This window comes from Armigeres subalbatus, chromosome 2, assembly GCF_024139115.2.
Source record: "Armigeres subalbatus isolate Guangzhou_Male chromosome 2, GZ_Asu_2, whole genome shotgun sequence".
NCBI lineage: Eukaryota > Metazoa > Arthropoda > Insecta > Diptera > Culicidae > Armigeres > Armigeres subalbatus.
The window spans coordinates 324,653,202-324,671,102 of NC_085140.1; the positions used below are offsets into that span (position 1 = coordinate 324,653,202).

At 42.0% G+C, this 17,901-nt stretch overlaps 1 protein-coding gene across 1 annotated transcript; it reads left to right on the top strand.

Annotated features, from left to right (window-relative positions):
• The first annotated feature begins 3,080 nt into the window (after positions 1 to 3,080).
• LOC134212712 (large ribosomal subunit protein uL30) lies at positions 3,081 to 6,482 on the top strand. The gene is made up of 3 exons (XM_062690796.1): positions 3,081 to 3,233; positions 3,313 to 3,656; positions 5,953 to 6,482. The coding sequence occupies exons 2-3, from the start codon at positions 3,313 to 3,315 to the stop codon at positions 6,410 to 6,412; spliced, it is 804 nt and encodes a 267-aa protein (XP_062546780.1). The 5' UTR covers positions 3,081 to 3,233; the 3' UTR covers positions 6,413 to 6,482.
• Positions 6,483 to 17,901: the final 11,419 nt, after the last annotated feature.

Below are 17,901 nucleotides of genomic sequence, written 5' to 3' on the forward strand. Positions count from 1 at the left end.
AAATTCCTGGAGGAACTTCCGAAGAGATTCCTGGAGGAACTTCCGAAGAGATTCCTGGAGGAACTTCCGAAGGAATTCCTGGAGGAACTTCCGAAGGAATTCCTGGAGGAACTTCCGAAGGAATTCCTGGAGGAACTTCCGAAGGAATTCCTGGAGGAACTTCCGAAGGAATTCCTGCAGGAACTTCCGAAAGATTTCCTGGAGGAACTTCCGAAGGAATTCCTGGAGGAACTCCGAAGGAATTCCTGGAGGAACTCCGAAGGAATTCCTGGATGAACTTCCGAAGGAATTCCTGGAGGAACTTCCGAAGGAATTCCTGGAGGAACTTCCGAAGGAATTCCTGGAGGAACTTCCGAAGGAATTCCTGGAGGAACTTCCGAAGGAATTCCTGGAAGAACTTTCGAAGGAGTTCCTGGAGGAACTTCCGAAGGAATTCCTGCAAGAACTTACAAAGGAATTCCTGGAGGAACTTCCGAAGGAATTCTGGAGGAACTTCCGAAGGAATTCCTGGAGGAACTTCGAAGGAATTCCTGGAGGAACTTCCGAAGGAATTCCTGGAGGAACTTCCGAAGGAATTCCTGGAGGAACTTCAGGAGGAGCTCCTGGAGGAACTTCCGGAGGAGCTCCTGGAGAAACTTCTGGAGGAGTTCCTGGAGGAACTTCCAAAAGAATTCCAGGAGGAACTTCCAAAGGAATTCCAGAAGGAACTTCCGAAGGAATTCCTGGAGGAACTTCCGAAGGAATTCCTGGAGGAACTTCCGAAGGAATTCCTAGAGGAACTTCCGAAGGATTTCCTGGAGGAACTTCCGAAGGAATTTCTTAAGGAACTTCCGAAGGAATTCCTGGAGGAACTTCCGAAGGAATTCCTGGAGGAACTTCCGAAGGAATTCCTGGAGGAACTTCCGAAGGAATTCCTGGAGAAACTTCCGAAGAAATTTCTGTAGGAACTTCCGAAGGAATTCCTGGAAGATCTTCTGAAGGAATTCCTGGAGGAACTTCCGAAAAAAATTCTGAAGGAACTTGGAGGAACTTCCGAAGGTATTCCTGGAGGAACTTCCGGAGGAACTTCCTGGAGGAACTTCCGAAGGAATTCCTGGAGGAACTTCCGAAGGAATTCCTGGAGGAACTTCCGAAGGAATTCCTGGAGGAACTTCCGAAGGAATTCCTGGAGGAACTTCCGAAGAAATTCCTGGAGGAACTTCTGAAGGAATTCCTGGAGGAACTTCCGAAGGAATTCCTGGAGGAACTTCCGAAGGAATTCCTGGAGGAACTTCCGAAGGAATTCCTGGAGGAACTTCCGAAGGAATTCCTGGAGGAACTTCCGAAGTAATTCCTGGAGGAACTGAAGGAATTCCTGGAGGAACTTCCGAAGGAATTCCTGGAGGAACTTCCAGAAGGAATTCTTGGGGGACCTCCCGAAGAAATCCCTGGGGGAACTCCAGAAGGAATTCCTGGAGGAACTTCCGAAGGAATTCCTGGAGGAACTTCGAAGGAATTTCTGGAGGAACTTCGATGGAATTCCTGGAAGAACTTCCGAAGGAATTCCTGGAGGAAACTCAAAGGAATTCCTGGAGGAACTTCCGAAGGAATTCCTGGAGGAACTTCCGAAGGAATTCCTGGAGGACTTCGAAGGAATTCCTGGAGGAACTTCTGAAGGAATTCCTGGAGGAACTTCCGAAGGAATTCCTGGAGGAACTTCCGAAGGAATTCTGGAGGAACTTCCGAAGGAATTCCTGGAGGAACTTCCGAAGGAATTCCTGGAGGAACTTCCGAAGGAATTCCTGGAGGAACTTCCGAAGGAATTCCTGGAGGAACTTCCGAAGGAATTCCTGGAGGAACTTCCGATGGAATTCCTGGAGGAACTTCCGATGGAATTCCTGGAAGAACTTCCGAAGGAATTCCTGGAGGAAACTCCAAAGGAATTCCTGGAGGAACTTCCGAAGGAATTCCTGGAGGAACTTCCGAAGGAATTCCTGGAGGGACTTCCGAAGGAATTCCTGGAGGAACTTCCGAAGGAATTCCTGGAGGAACTTCCGAAGGAATTCCTGGAGGAACTTCCGAAGGAATTCCTGGAGGAACTTCCGAAGGAATTCCTGGAGGAACTTCCGAAGGAATTCCTGGAGGAACTTCCGAAGGAATTCCTGGAGGAACTTCCGAAGGAATTCCTGGACGAACTTCCGAAGAAATTCCTGGAGGAACTTCCGAAGGAATTCCTGGAGGAACTTCCGAAGGAATTCCTGGAGGAACTTCCGAAGGAATTCCTGGACGAACTTCCGAAGGAATTCCTGGAGGAACTCCCGAAGGAATTCCTGGAGGAACTTCCGAAAGAAATCCTGGAGGAACTTCCGAAGGAATTCCTGGAGGAACTTCCGAAGGAATTCCTGGAGGAACTTCCGAAGGAATTCCTGGAGGAACTTCCGAAGGAATTCCTGGAGGAACTTCCGAAGGAATTCCTGGAGGAATTTTCGAAGGAATTCCTGAAGGAACTGTCGAAGGAATTCCTGGAGGAACTTCCGAAGGAATTCCTGAAGGAACTTCCGAAGGAATTCGTGGAGGAACTTCCGAAGGAATTCCTGGAGGAACTTCCGAAGGAATTCCTGGAGGAACTTCCGAAGAAATTCCTGGAGGAACCTTTTAGTACGAAAATAGCGCTCTACCGCGAGAGAGCTTCCCTCAGACCTTAATAAAGAGTGTAAGTATTTTCGAATGGTTTCGAAAAAAGTCGTGCGTGACGTCACTGCGCAATGGAGTATATAGTACCATGCAATACAAAATATTCCAAACGACTTATCTGCTTTTGTAAACAAAGATTCATACATAGATTTGATGAATCGAAAATCACTCCCATGCAAACCAATACCACAGAGAAACAGACGGGACTTCCGAACGAACTTTCTTCCGAAGTTTTGCGTTGTTTAGCGCATCTTTAGGCGAATCCAGCGCACTACTTCCGAAGTTGGGTAAGTTGCCTGTATATAGAAAAAAATCCAACCTCGGTATAAAAAGCGTTCAAACATTATTCCGGATAGGCAATAAATAGTGTTTCGTAATTTTTGAACAGCCGAATCTGAAAATTGTGTAGAGCTGTGTAGAGTCTATCATTTTGTTTATTTTGACAGTTCTCACTCTCTTTCCTTCGACTCCAACCGCTGTCAAATTTCAGTACTGCCAACTTATGACAACTTCCTTCTTTTTCGGTCTTTTCGACGTGAAACGTGCTGAACGCTAGAAAGGTGCTTTGTTTTTCTCCGAAATATTGTGCTAAATTCCGTCGAAAAACGGTTCTAACCCGGTTCATTCGCTTGCTTTTAGATGCCAGCAGCGGCTAAGACTGCCCCGGCCACGAAGGTCCCGGCCACGAAGGCTCCGGCTGAGAAGAAGGTTCAGGAGAAGAAACTGCCCGCGGTGCCGGAATCGAAGCTGAAGGCAACAAAAGTGAAGACGATCGCCCGCCCCGGCAGCCTACGTCGTCGCCGTCGCCTGCAATCTGTCAAGCTGATCCGCCAGCAGCAGAATCTGCTCCGCGCGGCCAAGTATGCCAAGAAGTATCTGCGCATGGAGCGCGTCGTGGTCGAAAAGGCCCGCGCCGCTAAGAAGGCCGGAAACATCTACATTCCGGCAGAGCCGAAGGTTGCCTTCGTGATGCGTATTCGCGGGTGAGTTTTAGTTTTTTTTTATCGAGGGCTGGTAGTGACGGGAGATTGTGCAAGGAAACAGTGTTCATTGCTCCTGTTGAAATTAGTGGAGTGAATTGTGAATTGATTTTTATCCTAAATATTGCCACAAATTATTGTTTTTTACTAAACTGTCGGAAGGTTAGGTGTGGAAGTATATCAACAACACAACCGTGCAGTGACGCTAAATTGTGCTCTCGACCATGTGTGAACAAGGACTGGAATTATTAATTTATCAACTTTAAAATTAAAAGTTGCTGTTATTCAGTTAGGCTGCAAAATTTTTAATTTTGAACTTCAGAAGTGATTTTTTGCAATTTAAATGTTTATAGGCCATGTGTTTGTTATCAGTGGGTATAGAGTTTTAGTGATTTGATTTGGGCATTAAAATATTGTAAGGTAAATATAGCGGACTAATTTAGTAAACAATGGTTTGGATTGAGACTGCCTTTAATCAGTCAAGTTGTGACACCTGAAACTATTTTGAGTACCGCAAAAAAAGTGCTTAGAAAAAATCAGATGGTGTTTATACCTAGCCTGGAAGCATTCCCTGACCATGTCCAATTCAGCTCGAAATTGACACTACTCAGTTGTCCTGGGCAGTAGATGGCATTACTTGGTTCCAATTTAAAGATTGTTTTTCAAATTTCGTTTCCGTCCCTAGGTATACATATACATAATAGGTATAAGGTGTAGCCAACCCAGCCCTACTTCCGCTCCCTTTCAGTTGCGGTAGGCTTCTGGTGACACCGCCGATGGAACGATTCATTATGATGCAGATTTCGCTGAGTGAAAGCTCTTGAGTTTTCTTTTAACCTGCGATTAATGAGGAAGCGCCATAATCAGTACAATGAAAAAATAAATTTCTTCATACTCATTAACATGCAAACTTGAAACAGCTTGTGCTAAATCAGTTCTAATCCAAATGAGCTCAAATTTTTGGAGGACACAGAACATGATACAGAGTCAAATGAGCGTTGTGGACCAAAATCGATTTTTTTAACCACCCTGCACAGATTTCTCGTTGGAATTGAAAATTCGGATTTTTCTGCGTTGACTGCCTGTTCTTCCAGATATTTCTTAAGGTAGCCCTTGTCTTTCTTTTTTTTTGTCTTTATTATCGAGAAATCTATGCGCCTTTTTCAATCTTGGCCGTGTGTCGCCAAGATATTGGAAGCTTCCCAGATTCTGGCTACTATGAAGCTAGAAGGGGCCATCGTGTTCATATCCAACGTTTTGATTTTGTTGACGTTGATGACTAAACCATCAGCCAATTCAATGTCATTTTTTGTGACCCACGGCTATAGCCTGCAATAGTTCGTTCACGGTCAATCGTACCAACCAGAATCTTGTCGATTACGCCAAGGGACAGCACCAGTTTTACAGTCGCCTCTCCACATCTCGATACTGAAGGGACCATCGAGATAGGGAGAGATCGATGAATGGATGGAAAATTGAAATGGGTACTAGATCCAAAAACGCTCGTTGCTATGAAAAACGACAACAAAACAAAATTTGTTTGTATAATGTCGTTTCCTGTTTTTAATGTGTTTGTTTTTGTCCAAAGATAATCTAGTAGCCTAAAAAAATGAACATATCGACATAAGGAGAGTTAATCCTGAACAAAATATGATCAGAACACATCGAGATAAAGGGATATCAAGATAGAGAGGTTATCGAGATGTAGTAAGCCCAAATGTATGTAGATTGAAGGGACTGAGGAAACCATCGACATAGGTAGTGATAACGAGATATAGAACATTGAGATGTAGATAATCGACTGTAGAATACATTTTTGTCTTCAGCTACGACCCGGAATCAATGGCGTAGCACTCTGCACGTGAAGGCCCTTTTACTGTATGTCTCGATGAGGCCGTTGATTTTCTCAAGAACTCATTCTTGCGACCGGATCAATCAAAAGCTTTCTTGGAATTCGTGAAGCTATTCCGGAATAATACGAAGCGTGGCATACGGTCTACACAAATCATTCGGTACGGAATCCGACCTGCTACTGTTGGAGGGTCCCATCGATCTACTCCTGGATCACATATAGTCAGGTCGTCCTATTTTGGTAGCGTCACTATGATACCGATCTCAAGCTGGGCTATGGCTCAAACGTTCCATGTTCCTAATCACGGCTGTTGTTTTAAAGTCGTTGCCCGTAAATCAGTCCGTAATATTTCATTATCTGTTAGTTGAACTAAAAAAATCTTTGATTTTGAATATTAATAATTAACAACTGATAACTAATCTGATTGTTTTCCTTTTTTCTTCCCAGTATCAACAAGGTCGCTCCCAAAGTCCGCAAGGTGCTCCAGTTGTTCCGCCTGCGCCAGATCAACAATGCCACCTTCATCAAGCTGAACAAGGCCACCAAGAACATGCTGAGCATTGCCGAGCCGTACATCACCTACGGATACCCGACGCTGAAATCGGTACGGCACCTGATCTACAAGCGCGGATTTGTTAAGCACCGACACAGCCGCATCCCGATCACCGACAACTTCGTGATTGAGCGCAAGCTGCGCGCCGGATACCAGATGCAGTGCGTCGAGGATCTGGTGTACCAGATCTACACCGGTGGACCAAAGTTCCGCAAGGCCAACAACTTTTTGTGGCCGTTCAAGCTTAACACCCCGACCGGTGGATGGCGCAAGAAGAACAACCATTACGTCGAGGGTGGTGACTTCGGTAACCGCGAGAATAAGATCAACGAACTTATCCAGCGTATGATCTAAGTTTTGAGACCGTTAGGTTGATAAGGTTGCGAGAGAGCGAGTATAATAAAAAATACCTTTAAAAATTGAATTTATACGTGTAAGTATAATTGTCTATAGGAATTCTTTATTGTTGACTATGTTAGTAGATCCGAAAAAAGTCTAAGCTGTAAGCAGTGATGGGAAATGTCGTTTCGATGTCATGGGAATAATTTGCTAATAACTTTTTTCTTGAGTAACAGGGTGGCCTCAATAAAGAAATAAAAGAAGTCGACCGAAATCTAACCTGGCAACAGGTTAAAGCGATAGCCGGGCAACGCTCAGGATGGAGATCTTTCAAGTCGGCTCTTTGCACCACCGGAGGTGTACAGGATCCATAAGTAAGTAAGTAACAGGGTGGCCACCAATGAGAATAGATAGAAGGTGAGGAAGAAGACCAAATCAAGCATAATTTTTCATAACGACTCTCAGTTCATTCAAATTCACTGTGAAAACGATAAAATTATACATACACCGGTATGCTGCACGCACGTCGGTGTACATTGGTCGGTTTTCCATAGTGCACGATTGACGCAACTGCAGTTTTGTTTTGTTTTGCTTTTTTTGGTACATAGGTCGCTCTTAGTTCCCATATGTTAAAGCGACGTATGTAACAGTGAGACTTCAAAATTGATTTTTGACATACGTCGATTCGTAAAAAGATTGAATTAAAGAATTTTAAGATCTGAAATCAGTAAAATCGATGCGTATTATATAAAGCCGCGTGTGATTGTCACGTTGTATTAAAAACCTCGTTTTGTTTACTTTTGTTACATACGTCGTTATGAAAAATTTTGCTTGAAATGCAAGTGCATTAGTGGATGATAGAAAATGTAAACAGCAAATGGTGACGTACTGACGGTCTTATGGGAGCTCGTTCGAATGTAGTATGTAGTGAGGTTTTTCGCCATACACGAAAGGCACGCACACAGTATATGGATTTCCATACCTTAGTATTTATTTTCATTGGGTGGCCCATGGGCGTAGCCAGGATTTCGAGAAGGGGGGGGCCAACTTTTTTGTTCTTCTAAATCGTAGTTTTATAGTAGTTTTATAAAAACACATGAATATTAACACATGAAACCAAATCAAACCATTAATGATTAAAACAATAATGGATTTAAAAATGCGTGATTTATTACTCATCAGATATTTTTAAATAAAGTCAGAAAAATATAACGAACTTAGTATTCAGAAGGAATATAAAATCAGCTATAACAATTATTATAAAAATTATTCTTCCTTAAGTTTAAGAAAACTAGAACCATACATCTGAATTTCTAAACAAAAAACAGAAACATAAAAATCAATATGCAAGGTTTCTACAGAAATTCCTTCGACAATTGCTCCTGGCATTCTATCCGAAATTCTATCAGGGATTCTTTAGGAATGCCTACAGCAACTTCTTCGGCAGTGTCTTCAGGAATTCCACCATAAATTTTGCCGGGAATTGATCCGAAAATTCCACCATTATTTACTCCAAGCAAATCTTCACGAACTTCTTTATAAGTTCTGCAGAATTCCCTGCAATAATTCAAATAATTTCGTTTCCCATAATTTTTAAGAATGAGAATATTCCGTGGAAATTCTGCAGAATTGCCAGTAATTCCTAGAGGAATTCCTAGATTAATTCGCAATGAAATCCTGAAAGAATTCCGGTGGAAATTTCAAGATTTCCACTGGGAGATCCTCCAGGATTTTCTCCGAAAATTCCTCCAGGAATTCTTCCAGGAGTTCCACCGGCATTCCACCAAGAATTTCTCTAGGATTTCCTTCGAGAATTATTCCGGTAGGTCTATCGGCAGTTCCTCTGAAAATTCTTCCGGGAATTTCGGCAGAATTGGAATTTACATAGGCTTCTTCAGGAATTTATATAGATTTTTCACCAGAAGCTCCTCCGAGAATTTCTCTGCGAGCTCCTCAGGGAATTCTCCGGGAGGTCCTCTGATGATGATGATGGTCCAGCTACAAACCCCAAACAAAGGTTTCATATAGACGAGATTTGTCTATAAGATAAATTCTCTTGTTTCCGAGAATGCTTCTGGTAGTTTCCCCGGGGTTACTTTTAAAAATTCTCCGGGGAGTTTCTTCAGAAATTCTTCCTGAAAATTCCTTCGAGAGTTCCTCCGGGAATTCCACCAGCAATTCATCCGGGAGTTTCTCCGGAAATTCCTCCGGGAGTTCCACCAGAAGCTATTCCAGGAAGTTATTCAGGATTTTTTCAGGAAATCATTTAGGTTTTCTTCAGAAATTAAGCTGGAAATTCCTCCCGAAGTGCTTCCGATAGTTTCTCTGGGTTCTCATCCGGGAGGCTCTCTAGGAATTCTTCTAGGAGTTCCTCCTGTAATTCCTCCGGGAATTCTTAAGGGAGATTTAACGGGAAATCCTCCGGCAGTTCCTTCGGGAATTCCTCCGGGAGATCCACCAGTAGTTTCTACGAGAATCCCTCCGGGAGTTTCACCTGCAGTTTCTCCGGGTGTTTCTCTGAAAAGGAACCCCCGGAGGAACTCCCAGAGTAATTTCCGGAGGAGCTCCCGGGGGATTTTCTTTAGGAATTTCTGGAGAAATTATTAGAGGAAATCTCGTAGGAACTGCCGGAGGATCTCCCGGAGGAATTTCTTGAAGAACTACAGGAAGAATTTCCGGAGTAAATCTTGAGGAACTCCCGCAAGAATTCTAGGACGAACTCCCAAAGGAACTTCCGTAAGAATTCCAGGAGGAACTCCTGGAAGAATTTTAAGAACCTCCTGGAGGAATTCCATGCAAGAACTCCCAGAGAAATTATCCGAGGAACTTCTGGAGGAATTTGGAGATAAATGTCTAAAGAAATGCTAAATGAATTCCTGGAAGAAAGCCTGATTGAATTCCCTGAAGGAACTACTGGTGGAACTTCAGAGGAACATCCGGTGGAATACCCTAGAGGAAGAGAAAAATATTTCTGAAAGAACTTCCGAAATCCCATCTCCCGTGAAATTCCCCACAAGTATCGTCCAGGAATTCCTTGTTAAGTTCCTGGAGGTATTACCGGAGAATTTCTTGGAAAAACTCCTGGAAGAACTCCCGGAGGAACTCCCACAAGCACTTCCGGAGGAATTCCCACATGGAAGTCCTTAAATAATTCTTAGAGAAGTTCCTAAAGGAATTTCCGAAAAATATCTAAAGGAATTCCCAGAAAAATACCAGGAGGAATTAATGCAGAAATTCCCAGATGAAATCCTGAAAGTATTCCCAGATGAATTGCTGAAGAAAATCTCTGCGGATTGTTCCGAAGAAATTTCTGGAAGAACTCTTGGCAGATATCCGAGTAAATTCCGAGTGAAGTCCGGAAGGAATTCTAGTACACTTCCGCGGAAAATCTCCCGGAGAAATTCCTGAAGGAATTCCTGGAGAAGTACCTGAAGAAACTTCCGAAAAAATACCTGTAAGAATTTCTGGGGAAATACTTGGACGAATTCCAGGAGAAATTCATGAAGATATTTCTAGAGGATTTCTTGAAGGATATTCTGAAGTAATTGCGAAAAGAATTCCAGATTAGAATGCTAGATGAGTTCGCAATTGAATGTTTGAGGTATTCCTAAAGTAATCCCGGAGGTATTAAAGGAAGAGTTCCGAGAGGAATGCCTGAGAAGTTCCTATAAGAATTTCCGAAGGAATTCCTTATAGATTTACAAGTGAAATTATGGAGCTAAATCGAGTATTTCCGTCAAAATTTTGAAGAAACTTCTGGTAGAATTTTGGGAAGAAATTCCGTATGTATTCTTGACGGAACTCTCGAATGCATGCATGAAGAAAATGCCGGATTCTTCCTGAAGAGAGAATAGCCGATGAAATATCTAGAAGTAAATCTTGGAGAGAAGAAAAGATATCTTCAAGGAATTTCCTCGTGAATTTCCTAAAAAAAAATAGTGGGGGGTTTCTAGATAAAGAGGAATTACAATTACATGAGAAGGATTTTCCAACGATTTTCAGAGGAATTTGTGGATAACTTTCCGGAGGAATTTAGAAGTTCCCAGGGGAGCTTCTAGAAGGATTTCAAGGAGAATTTATGAGCCCGAAATGTTTCGAGTTGTTTTGAACTTTCATATAGTATGGATCCTGGATGCCCTAATAAGTTTTGGGAATTTTTTGAATTTCAACCACCTATTTCTGTATATGATTGGATCGTAAAGTGCACATGTTTGAGGGAATTCATTTCAGTACCCGTTCAATCTTTCCACAATTTAAGGGGGGCGACGCCCCCCCCCATCTGCCCCCCTGGCTACGCCCATGGGGTGGCCACCGAACCGGGAAAAAGATGGGAAATTGAAGTCACCGGGAAAAATAAATTTTCGATAAATTACATTAAAAATTCTTCAATTCTTAATAAAGTTGATGTAAAAAGGAAAGATTTATTTAAAAAAACAAGTTCCGTGATGTGCCCTGATTTCGCGCGCGCCCTAACTTCAGTAGCATGGTCCAATGCACCGAGTTCATCATTGACGTTTGAGACGGGCGCTGTTTACTAAGAATGAATACTTTTTCATTCATCGAGTTCATGCAAGTGTTCATTTTTAGTAAACAGCGCCCGTCTCAAACGTCATTGTGTTCATTCGGTGCATTGGACCATAGAGGTACTAAGCCCAGTGTGAAAATTACGGAAAAACAGGTAACCATTTTATTATCATTGGGGTTCTTCCGCAGAACTCGATGAAAACAACAACAAACAAACTTCAACTCAGTCATCCCACCTGGTGAAATTCATCAAATTTGAAGCCCTGTGACTGGAAATGCAGGTTCGTGAGCAATTGCACCATCTGGGTTAACTGTTCTGACGGCTATTTGTTATTATTTTCATCGAGTTTGGAATCAGCTAGGCCAGCCAATGTGAGCTGTCAGCAATCTCAATTATAAATCATTTATTTTTTCAATTTTTAGTTGCCAGTCAGAATTGAAAATCGGGAGGATTACAACATATTATTGTTGTTGAATGTTTTTCACGAAATAATTTGAGAAACGAACCTGGTTTAGTACACCAAATAAAGTTATTTCAATTTGGTCCTCCCATCGACCGCCATATTTGCTTGTGCTTAGCACAGAGACGAAGAAGTAAACAAATGATTTTACTGCACAAAACTGGCTACTTTTTGGAAATATTTGTATCCATTATGGTCTGTTGGATATGTTTATTACGATAACGGCGCTGGCCGGACGTGGTCATCGGGGATGGAAAGGCAATGATCATGCAGTCACTCGCCCACTGTAAGCCGAGAACTCTTCTGCACTTGCCACGAGGTTCCTGCGGAATTTTATTGGAAATCTGGGGGTTAGGTTAACGGGTTGCCAATTTGATAGTAATGAAAGGGTGGATGCCGAAACGAGCTCTTTTTTGCTCATTTCGAATTCTAACAGTTACCTGCTAGCTAGAACTAATCAAGTTAAGTTGAAGTTGTATGTATAGAAGATGGAAACGGTATGAAAGTCCATTTTCAATTCTTGCGATTGCTAGAACATGAGAAATATATGAAAAGATATAAAGTAGGAAGAATGGAACGGGCCTGGGATTGAACCCACGACCTCTTGCGTATGAGGCAGAAGCGGTAGCCATATGACCATCAAGCCCGTTTGTAAAATTTAATTGATTTATTTTAAATCAGTTTAATTATTTTCATTTTTCTGCGTTAGATGGTTAGGTATTTGTTCCCCCACCCCTCCTGCTCCCTCTTATTCTATTTAATGTTTCCAAACATAAACCAACGTGATCATACTAATCCCAAACTGGACGTACAACGAACTCATCTTAAAAGTTTCCAAACAATTATAGACTCATCAATTCCAAAACTGCCTGAACATCTATCATGTCTATAAATACAGCCGTTTCTCTTTCTATAATTTCTAATAAATAGGTTCTATTTATAGCAGTCACTAGAGCCCGAAGCGGACAACAAGCCGCTCCATACTTTCCTCCTTTATTATTCAATCCGGATTACCTCCTCTCCAGCCTGCCCCCATTCTATTTTATTTTTCCAATTTAAAACCAACAGGATTATTCTAATCCCAAACTACACGTACCTCTTCATATCAATCTACATAGCTTCTGCAACAATCACCAGAAAACGGATTTCAATCATTTCCCTTCTACCATAAGGGGTCTAAGATTTTGTGACAGTACATGTACTAGGTATACAAAAAAGCATGACAGCGGGGGGAGGGGGGTCTAAAAATCTCGAAAAGTATTGGACGTCATATTTGAATCGCCCCTAAGTATAATCTGAAAAGTTTCTAAACTATAACAAACTCTATCGCAGTGATCCCGAACTATCTGAACATCTATCATGTACATAAACCCAACCGTTTCTATCTCTACAAACAATTCTCTAATAAATAGGTTCCACCAGTGACTAGAGCCGGAAGTGGACAACAAGCGGCTCCACATTCTCCTCCTCTATCTTCTATACTCTCACAAGTTCACTACCCTGAAACTGAACTGTTTCGGACCCCTTATGGGTCTGTAGCAGAGGACGGGACGCTTGAGCCTACCAGTCAGTGGATGGAAAGGTCCGCTATGATAAAGGATCTATCACAAGCCTCGGATAACCTGGAATAAGTTCTCCACGAGTCGAGTTCACATTGATTTCATGAGTTCGATATAGTAATCGTCATCGTCACGTTGAAAATTGGCCGTGTAAACGTATTGCCTAGTGTCATACAACGTGATTGGCCAAGGCCCGGGGATGAGTTGAGTATAACAAGAAAGGTTCGGACCAGTGGCGTAGCCAGAAAATTGGTCTAGTTTACATGAAGAACATTATGAGACATTGAATTTTATTCACCCCCTTGAGTTTGAGCTTGTATAAAAGCTTATTCTCAAATGTATGTGCAGGAAAAGTACTAAATACTTCTCAAAGAGATCTTTTCAAAGGATCTCGTAACACTAATACGACGGGTGACGATGGGTCTCCAGGCCGTTCACACATATCGGGCTGAGGCTACTAGCTACTAGCTCCCATATTAGCAAAATTCAAACATCGAACCATCGAACTGTTAGGCAGAGTTGCATCTAGCCGCTAGAATGTGTTATTGACGAACTACTAAATGATCGAACACAAATTACTAAACAGAGGCAAACAAAATTGTATATTTTCGAAATAAGTCTGTCCCCTTAAATTCCGGTATTTGCAGGCCTGAGTGGGTCACCTTTTCCTGTTCAGTCACTAATTTTCGAGCTCAAGTCACTAAAGTCACTTTTTCTCTCAAAAAGTCACTATTTTCAACTAGTTTGATCAAAATCCGTAGTTTAGTCCCTAAGCCCATGTCTGATCGAAATTCATATTTCGTCAAGTAGTTCGTCCTAGAACAGGAAAAGAATTAAAGGACGTGAGGCTTCATATAGGTAACAAATTGTAACTCACTGACTAATAATTTATTAAATTTAAATAAAAGTCCATTGTTAATGTTTTACAACTGAAATCAATGTTAATGGTAAAATCATTTCAATGCTTATTTATCAATTGCCATGCATAGTTATCCCATGTCATTTTCAAGGAATGCATTTGCCACAACGCCGACAGTAATCAGATGTAAATGTTACCATCAATGGATTCAAGAGCAAGAATTGATTGCAGGCAAGTCTAGATATGATGTCTGATAAAAAATAACTTGTTTAGGCAGATGCGCACATTACAATAGGAATGGCACTGTTGAAAAACGCCAACTATGCTTACCACGGCAGCCAAGTCCTTACGCCCGAGCAAACTGATTTGTGATTTTGAAAGAAAGTATCGTACTTGAGTTTTTTTATGCAAAATCACCTAGTTTCATTCATTTGCCAAAAAATGATTGCAAAATTTCGTGCTCGATTGAAATCGTACCGAGATTCGAGATGTTGAATTTTTCTTAAAACTGTCTGAAAGTCACTATTTGGTCTCTTTTTTCGACAACGTTGGTCACTAAAGTCACTATTTTGAGCGGCAATGATCGCTGAATGGGGCGAAGGCAGGTCTTCTCAAGTTAACACTAGCTCATTAAGAAGTTAAAGTTAGACTTCAACATAGACTTCTTGATATTTACACTGATGACACTGTTAGTTTCGATTACCGAAGTCGGTAAAATTTTACTGGGTTTTTGAACAGCTGACTTAACTCGGTAATTTTAAATGCTACTGAAAAGTCGGTAAAGATTCCAGCTCATGAAATGTCAAAAAATAACTGACTTTCTCGGTAATTTTTTCGTTCACTGGGGTTTACCGAAATTTTCAGTTATCATAAACATCATAAATATTTTGTGGAATATTTAAAAAAATATCATTTTTGACTAAATATGTTAGAATAATAAAAACATATACAAAACATATAAAAACGTTGCTTCAACTTCAACGATAGTCATTTAAATGAGTTTACGTAAATCAGCAATTTCCTTTCTAGATTCGACAATCATTTTCGATTCTGATTCCATTTTGGAGGTGTACTTGTACTCAACAATAACCAAACTGCCAAAGGATGCTCGGGCATGGATCCCTACTACTGCTTGGGAATGGATTGCCGTTGGGAACCTGATAATTTACGAAACAGTAGCAGCCGGCATATATGTAAGGGCCAAAACGAACCAAAACTTCTGCGCAATTATCAGCAGTACTTTTTTTTCGATTCCGGGATCCTCAAATCAAGGTGCTATCGAGGGTGCCTGCTCAAGACTGTATGATTCTTCAAAAGTTCTGCGAAGAAAAAACACCAACTGAACCGTTTGCTTCCAGAACCTTGAAAAAATGCGAGAAAATGAAAGTTTTGCCTTTTCAAACCACGAGCTCAGGTGACGTTTAGTTTTGAAACGCATTGTCAGTAGAAAAATATCAAAATACCGTAATTTCGGTATCTGTGTTTACTGACTTTTTAATTTATTCAGTAAACATTAGTGAACATTCACTTATTACAATAAAGTCGGTATTAATCATAACCGAATTCAGTAATTCATTTTGCTTAATTCTTTCCGACGGTCAGCAATTTGTCGAATTACCGAGTTTTCAGTATTTTTAAGTTTTACGGTTCGAAAACCGTAAAAAATACCGAACAAGAAAGCCGTGATTAAGTGTGGCATATAGTGTAAAAGATGCCGTAAAAAATTACTAAAGAAAGTACGTTGCTGAAACGTCCACAAAAAATGTTATAACGCTTCGAATATTGATGGTCCGAACCAGTGGCGTAGCCACGGGGGTGGTTTTAGACATGCCCGTGGGGGCAACCATACAAAAAATCATGAGTCGGAATTTTTATTCGCTACCATTTGATTTTTCTGTCTCCGCTATAGTAGGGCATAGAACAAACCTGCACCGCGCACGATGATCCGGTGATGGTGTAGTCCAGGGCTGCCCAACGTACGGCCTGCGGGCCGGATGCGGCCCTCGGCTTCATTTTTGTGGCCCTGCGGCGTGTAAGAAAAATAACCTCACCGTCCTAACCTCAAAAATAACCTTCGGCCCGTCATCTACCTGTCTGGCTCGAAAAGCCCTCTTTATTATTCACTATTTTTCACCTAAGTTTTAAATCAAAGTTCGCTCAGCAAAACCATTTATTTGAAACCTGACGGCTGTTAAGACCTGTGTGAAGGAACTTTTTTCTCCTTTGATAACTTAAGTGACCTTATGGTTGATAGCCCCTGCTACTAGATATTCATCAAAAGCATCGATATGCAAAAACGGTCAATATTCCTCAAGTATTGATGCTCTTTATTAAGACAAACAACTTTTTCAACGTTAGAGAACTAAATCTTGCGAATTTCAGTGACTGTTACGAAAAGAAAATGGCTCCATTTCTACAAGATGAAGGAAAACCACTGCCCGAGCTGAATGATCCTGAATAGATAAGTTACTTGGCTTTTCTTGCAGATATTGCCAAACATCTCAATGACTTGAACATGAAGCACTTTGGCACAGTGGGTTTTTGAAATCTGGTTCGTTTCTACAAACAGTTTATGCATTTTTAACACCCGGTAAACTATGAAAATAATTTAATTTAATGTTTCAAATGGATCTCTAATGCAATGACAAAAACAAAATAAACAAAAAATATTGTTTGAACGCGTTAAGATCGTGTTTAATTTTCCTAGAAAATTAAAAAAAAACATGATTTTTTTTTTGAAAATATTTAGAAAGTTATGTACCGAATATTTTACACCGAATATTACACCAGGCCAGCAAACGTGATTTCTATTAATTGGTCCGTGGTTTGAAAAAGTTGGGCAGGCCTGGTGTGGTGTTTCGACTGGAGAATATTCCTTGCTGCGTTGGTCAACAGCATGCATGCATAGTGCAATTCTTTTCGTCTGCCCATCTCGCTCGCTGCGCTCCACGCCGTCTCGTACCTACCGGATCGGAAGAGAACACCATCTTTGCAGGTTGCTGTCCGGCATTCTTGCAACATGTCCTGCCCATCGTACCCTTCCGGCTTTAGCTACCTTCTGGATACTGGGTTCGCCGTAGAGTTGGGCGAGCTCATGGTTCATTCTTCGCCGCCACACACCGTCTTCTAGCACACCGTCAAAGATGGTCCTAAGCACCCGTCTCTAGAATACCTGAGTGCTTGCAAGTCCTCCTCAAGCATTGTCCATGTTTCATGTCCGTAGAGGACAACCGGTCTTATAAGCGTCTTGTACATGACACAATTGGTGCGGTGGCGAATCTTTTTCGACCGCAGTTTCTTCTGGAGCCCGTAGTAGGCCCGACTTCCACAGATGATGCGCCTTCGTATTTCACGACTAACGTTGTTGTCAGCCGTTAGCAAGGATCCGAGGTAGCCGAATTCCTCGACCACCTCGAAGGTACATAGCTCTACGCGGTCTATACTGTCGTATGCAGCCTTGAAATCAACGAACAGATGGTGCGTTGGGACCTGGTATTCACGGCATTTTTAAAGGATTTGCCGTACAGTAAAGATCTGGTCCGTTGTCGAGCGGCCGTCAACGAAGCCGGCTTGATAACTTCCCACGAACTCGTTCACTAATGGTGACAGACGACGGAAGATGATCTGGGATATCACTTTGTAGGAGGTATTAAGAATGGTGATCGCTCGAAAGATCTCACACTCCAGCTTGTCGCCTTTCTTGTAGATGGGGCATATAACCCCCTCCTTCCCCTCCTCCGGTAGCTGTTCAGTTTCCCAGATTCTGACTATCAGTTTGTGCAGGCAAGCTTTTCCGGGCTTTTCCAGCTTTTCCGGGCCCATCTTTGATGAGCTCAGCTCCGATACCATCCTTACCAGCTGCTTTATTGGTCTTTAGCTGTTGAATGGCATCCTTAACTTCCCTCAAGGTGGGGGCTGGTTGGCTTTCATCGTCCGCTGAGCTGACGTAGCCATCTCCTCCGCTGCCTTGACTTTCACTGCCTGTACTCTCAGCACCATTCAGATGTTCCTCGTAGTGCTGCTTCCACCTTTTCGATCACCACACGTTCGTCCGTCAAGATGCTCCCATCCTTATCCCGGCACATTTCGGCTCGCGGCACG

What these genes read in the sequence shown, in the direction of transcription:
- LOC134212712 (XM_062690796.1), top strand. Translation starts at nt 3,313, where the DNA reads ATGCCAGCAGCGGCTAAGACTGCCCCGGCCACGAAGGTCCCGGCCACG. An exon ending in TTCGTGATGCGTATTCGCGG is followed by an intron (nt 3,657 to 5,952) that starts GTGAGTTTTAGT and finishes TTTTCTTCCCAG; the next exon opens with TATCAACAAGGTCGCTCCCA.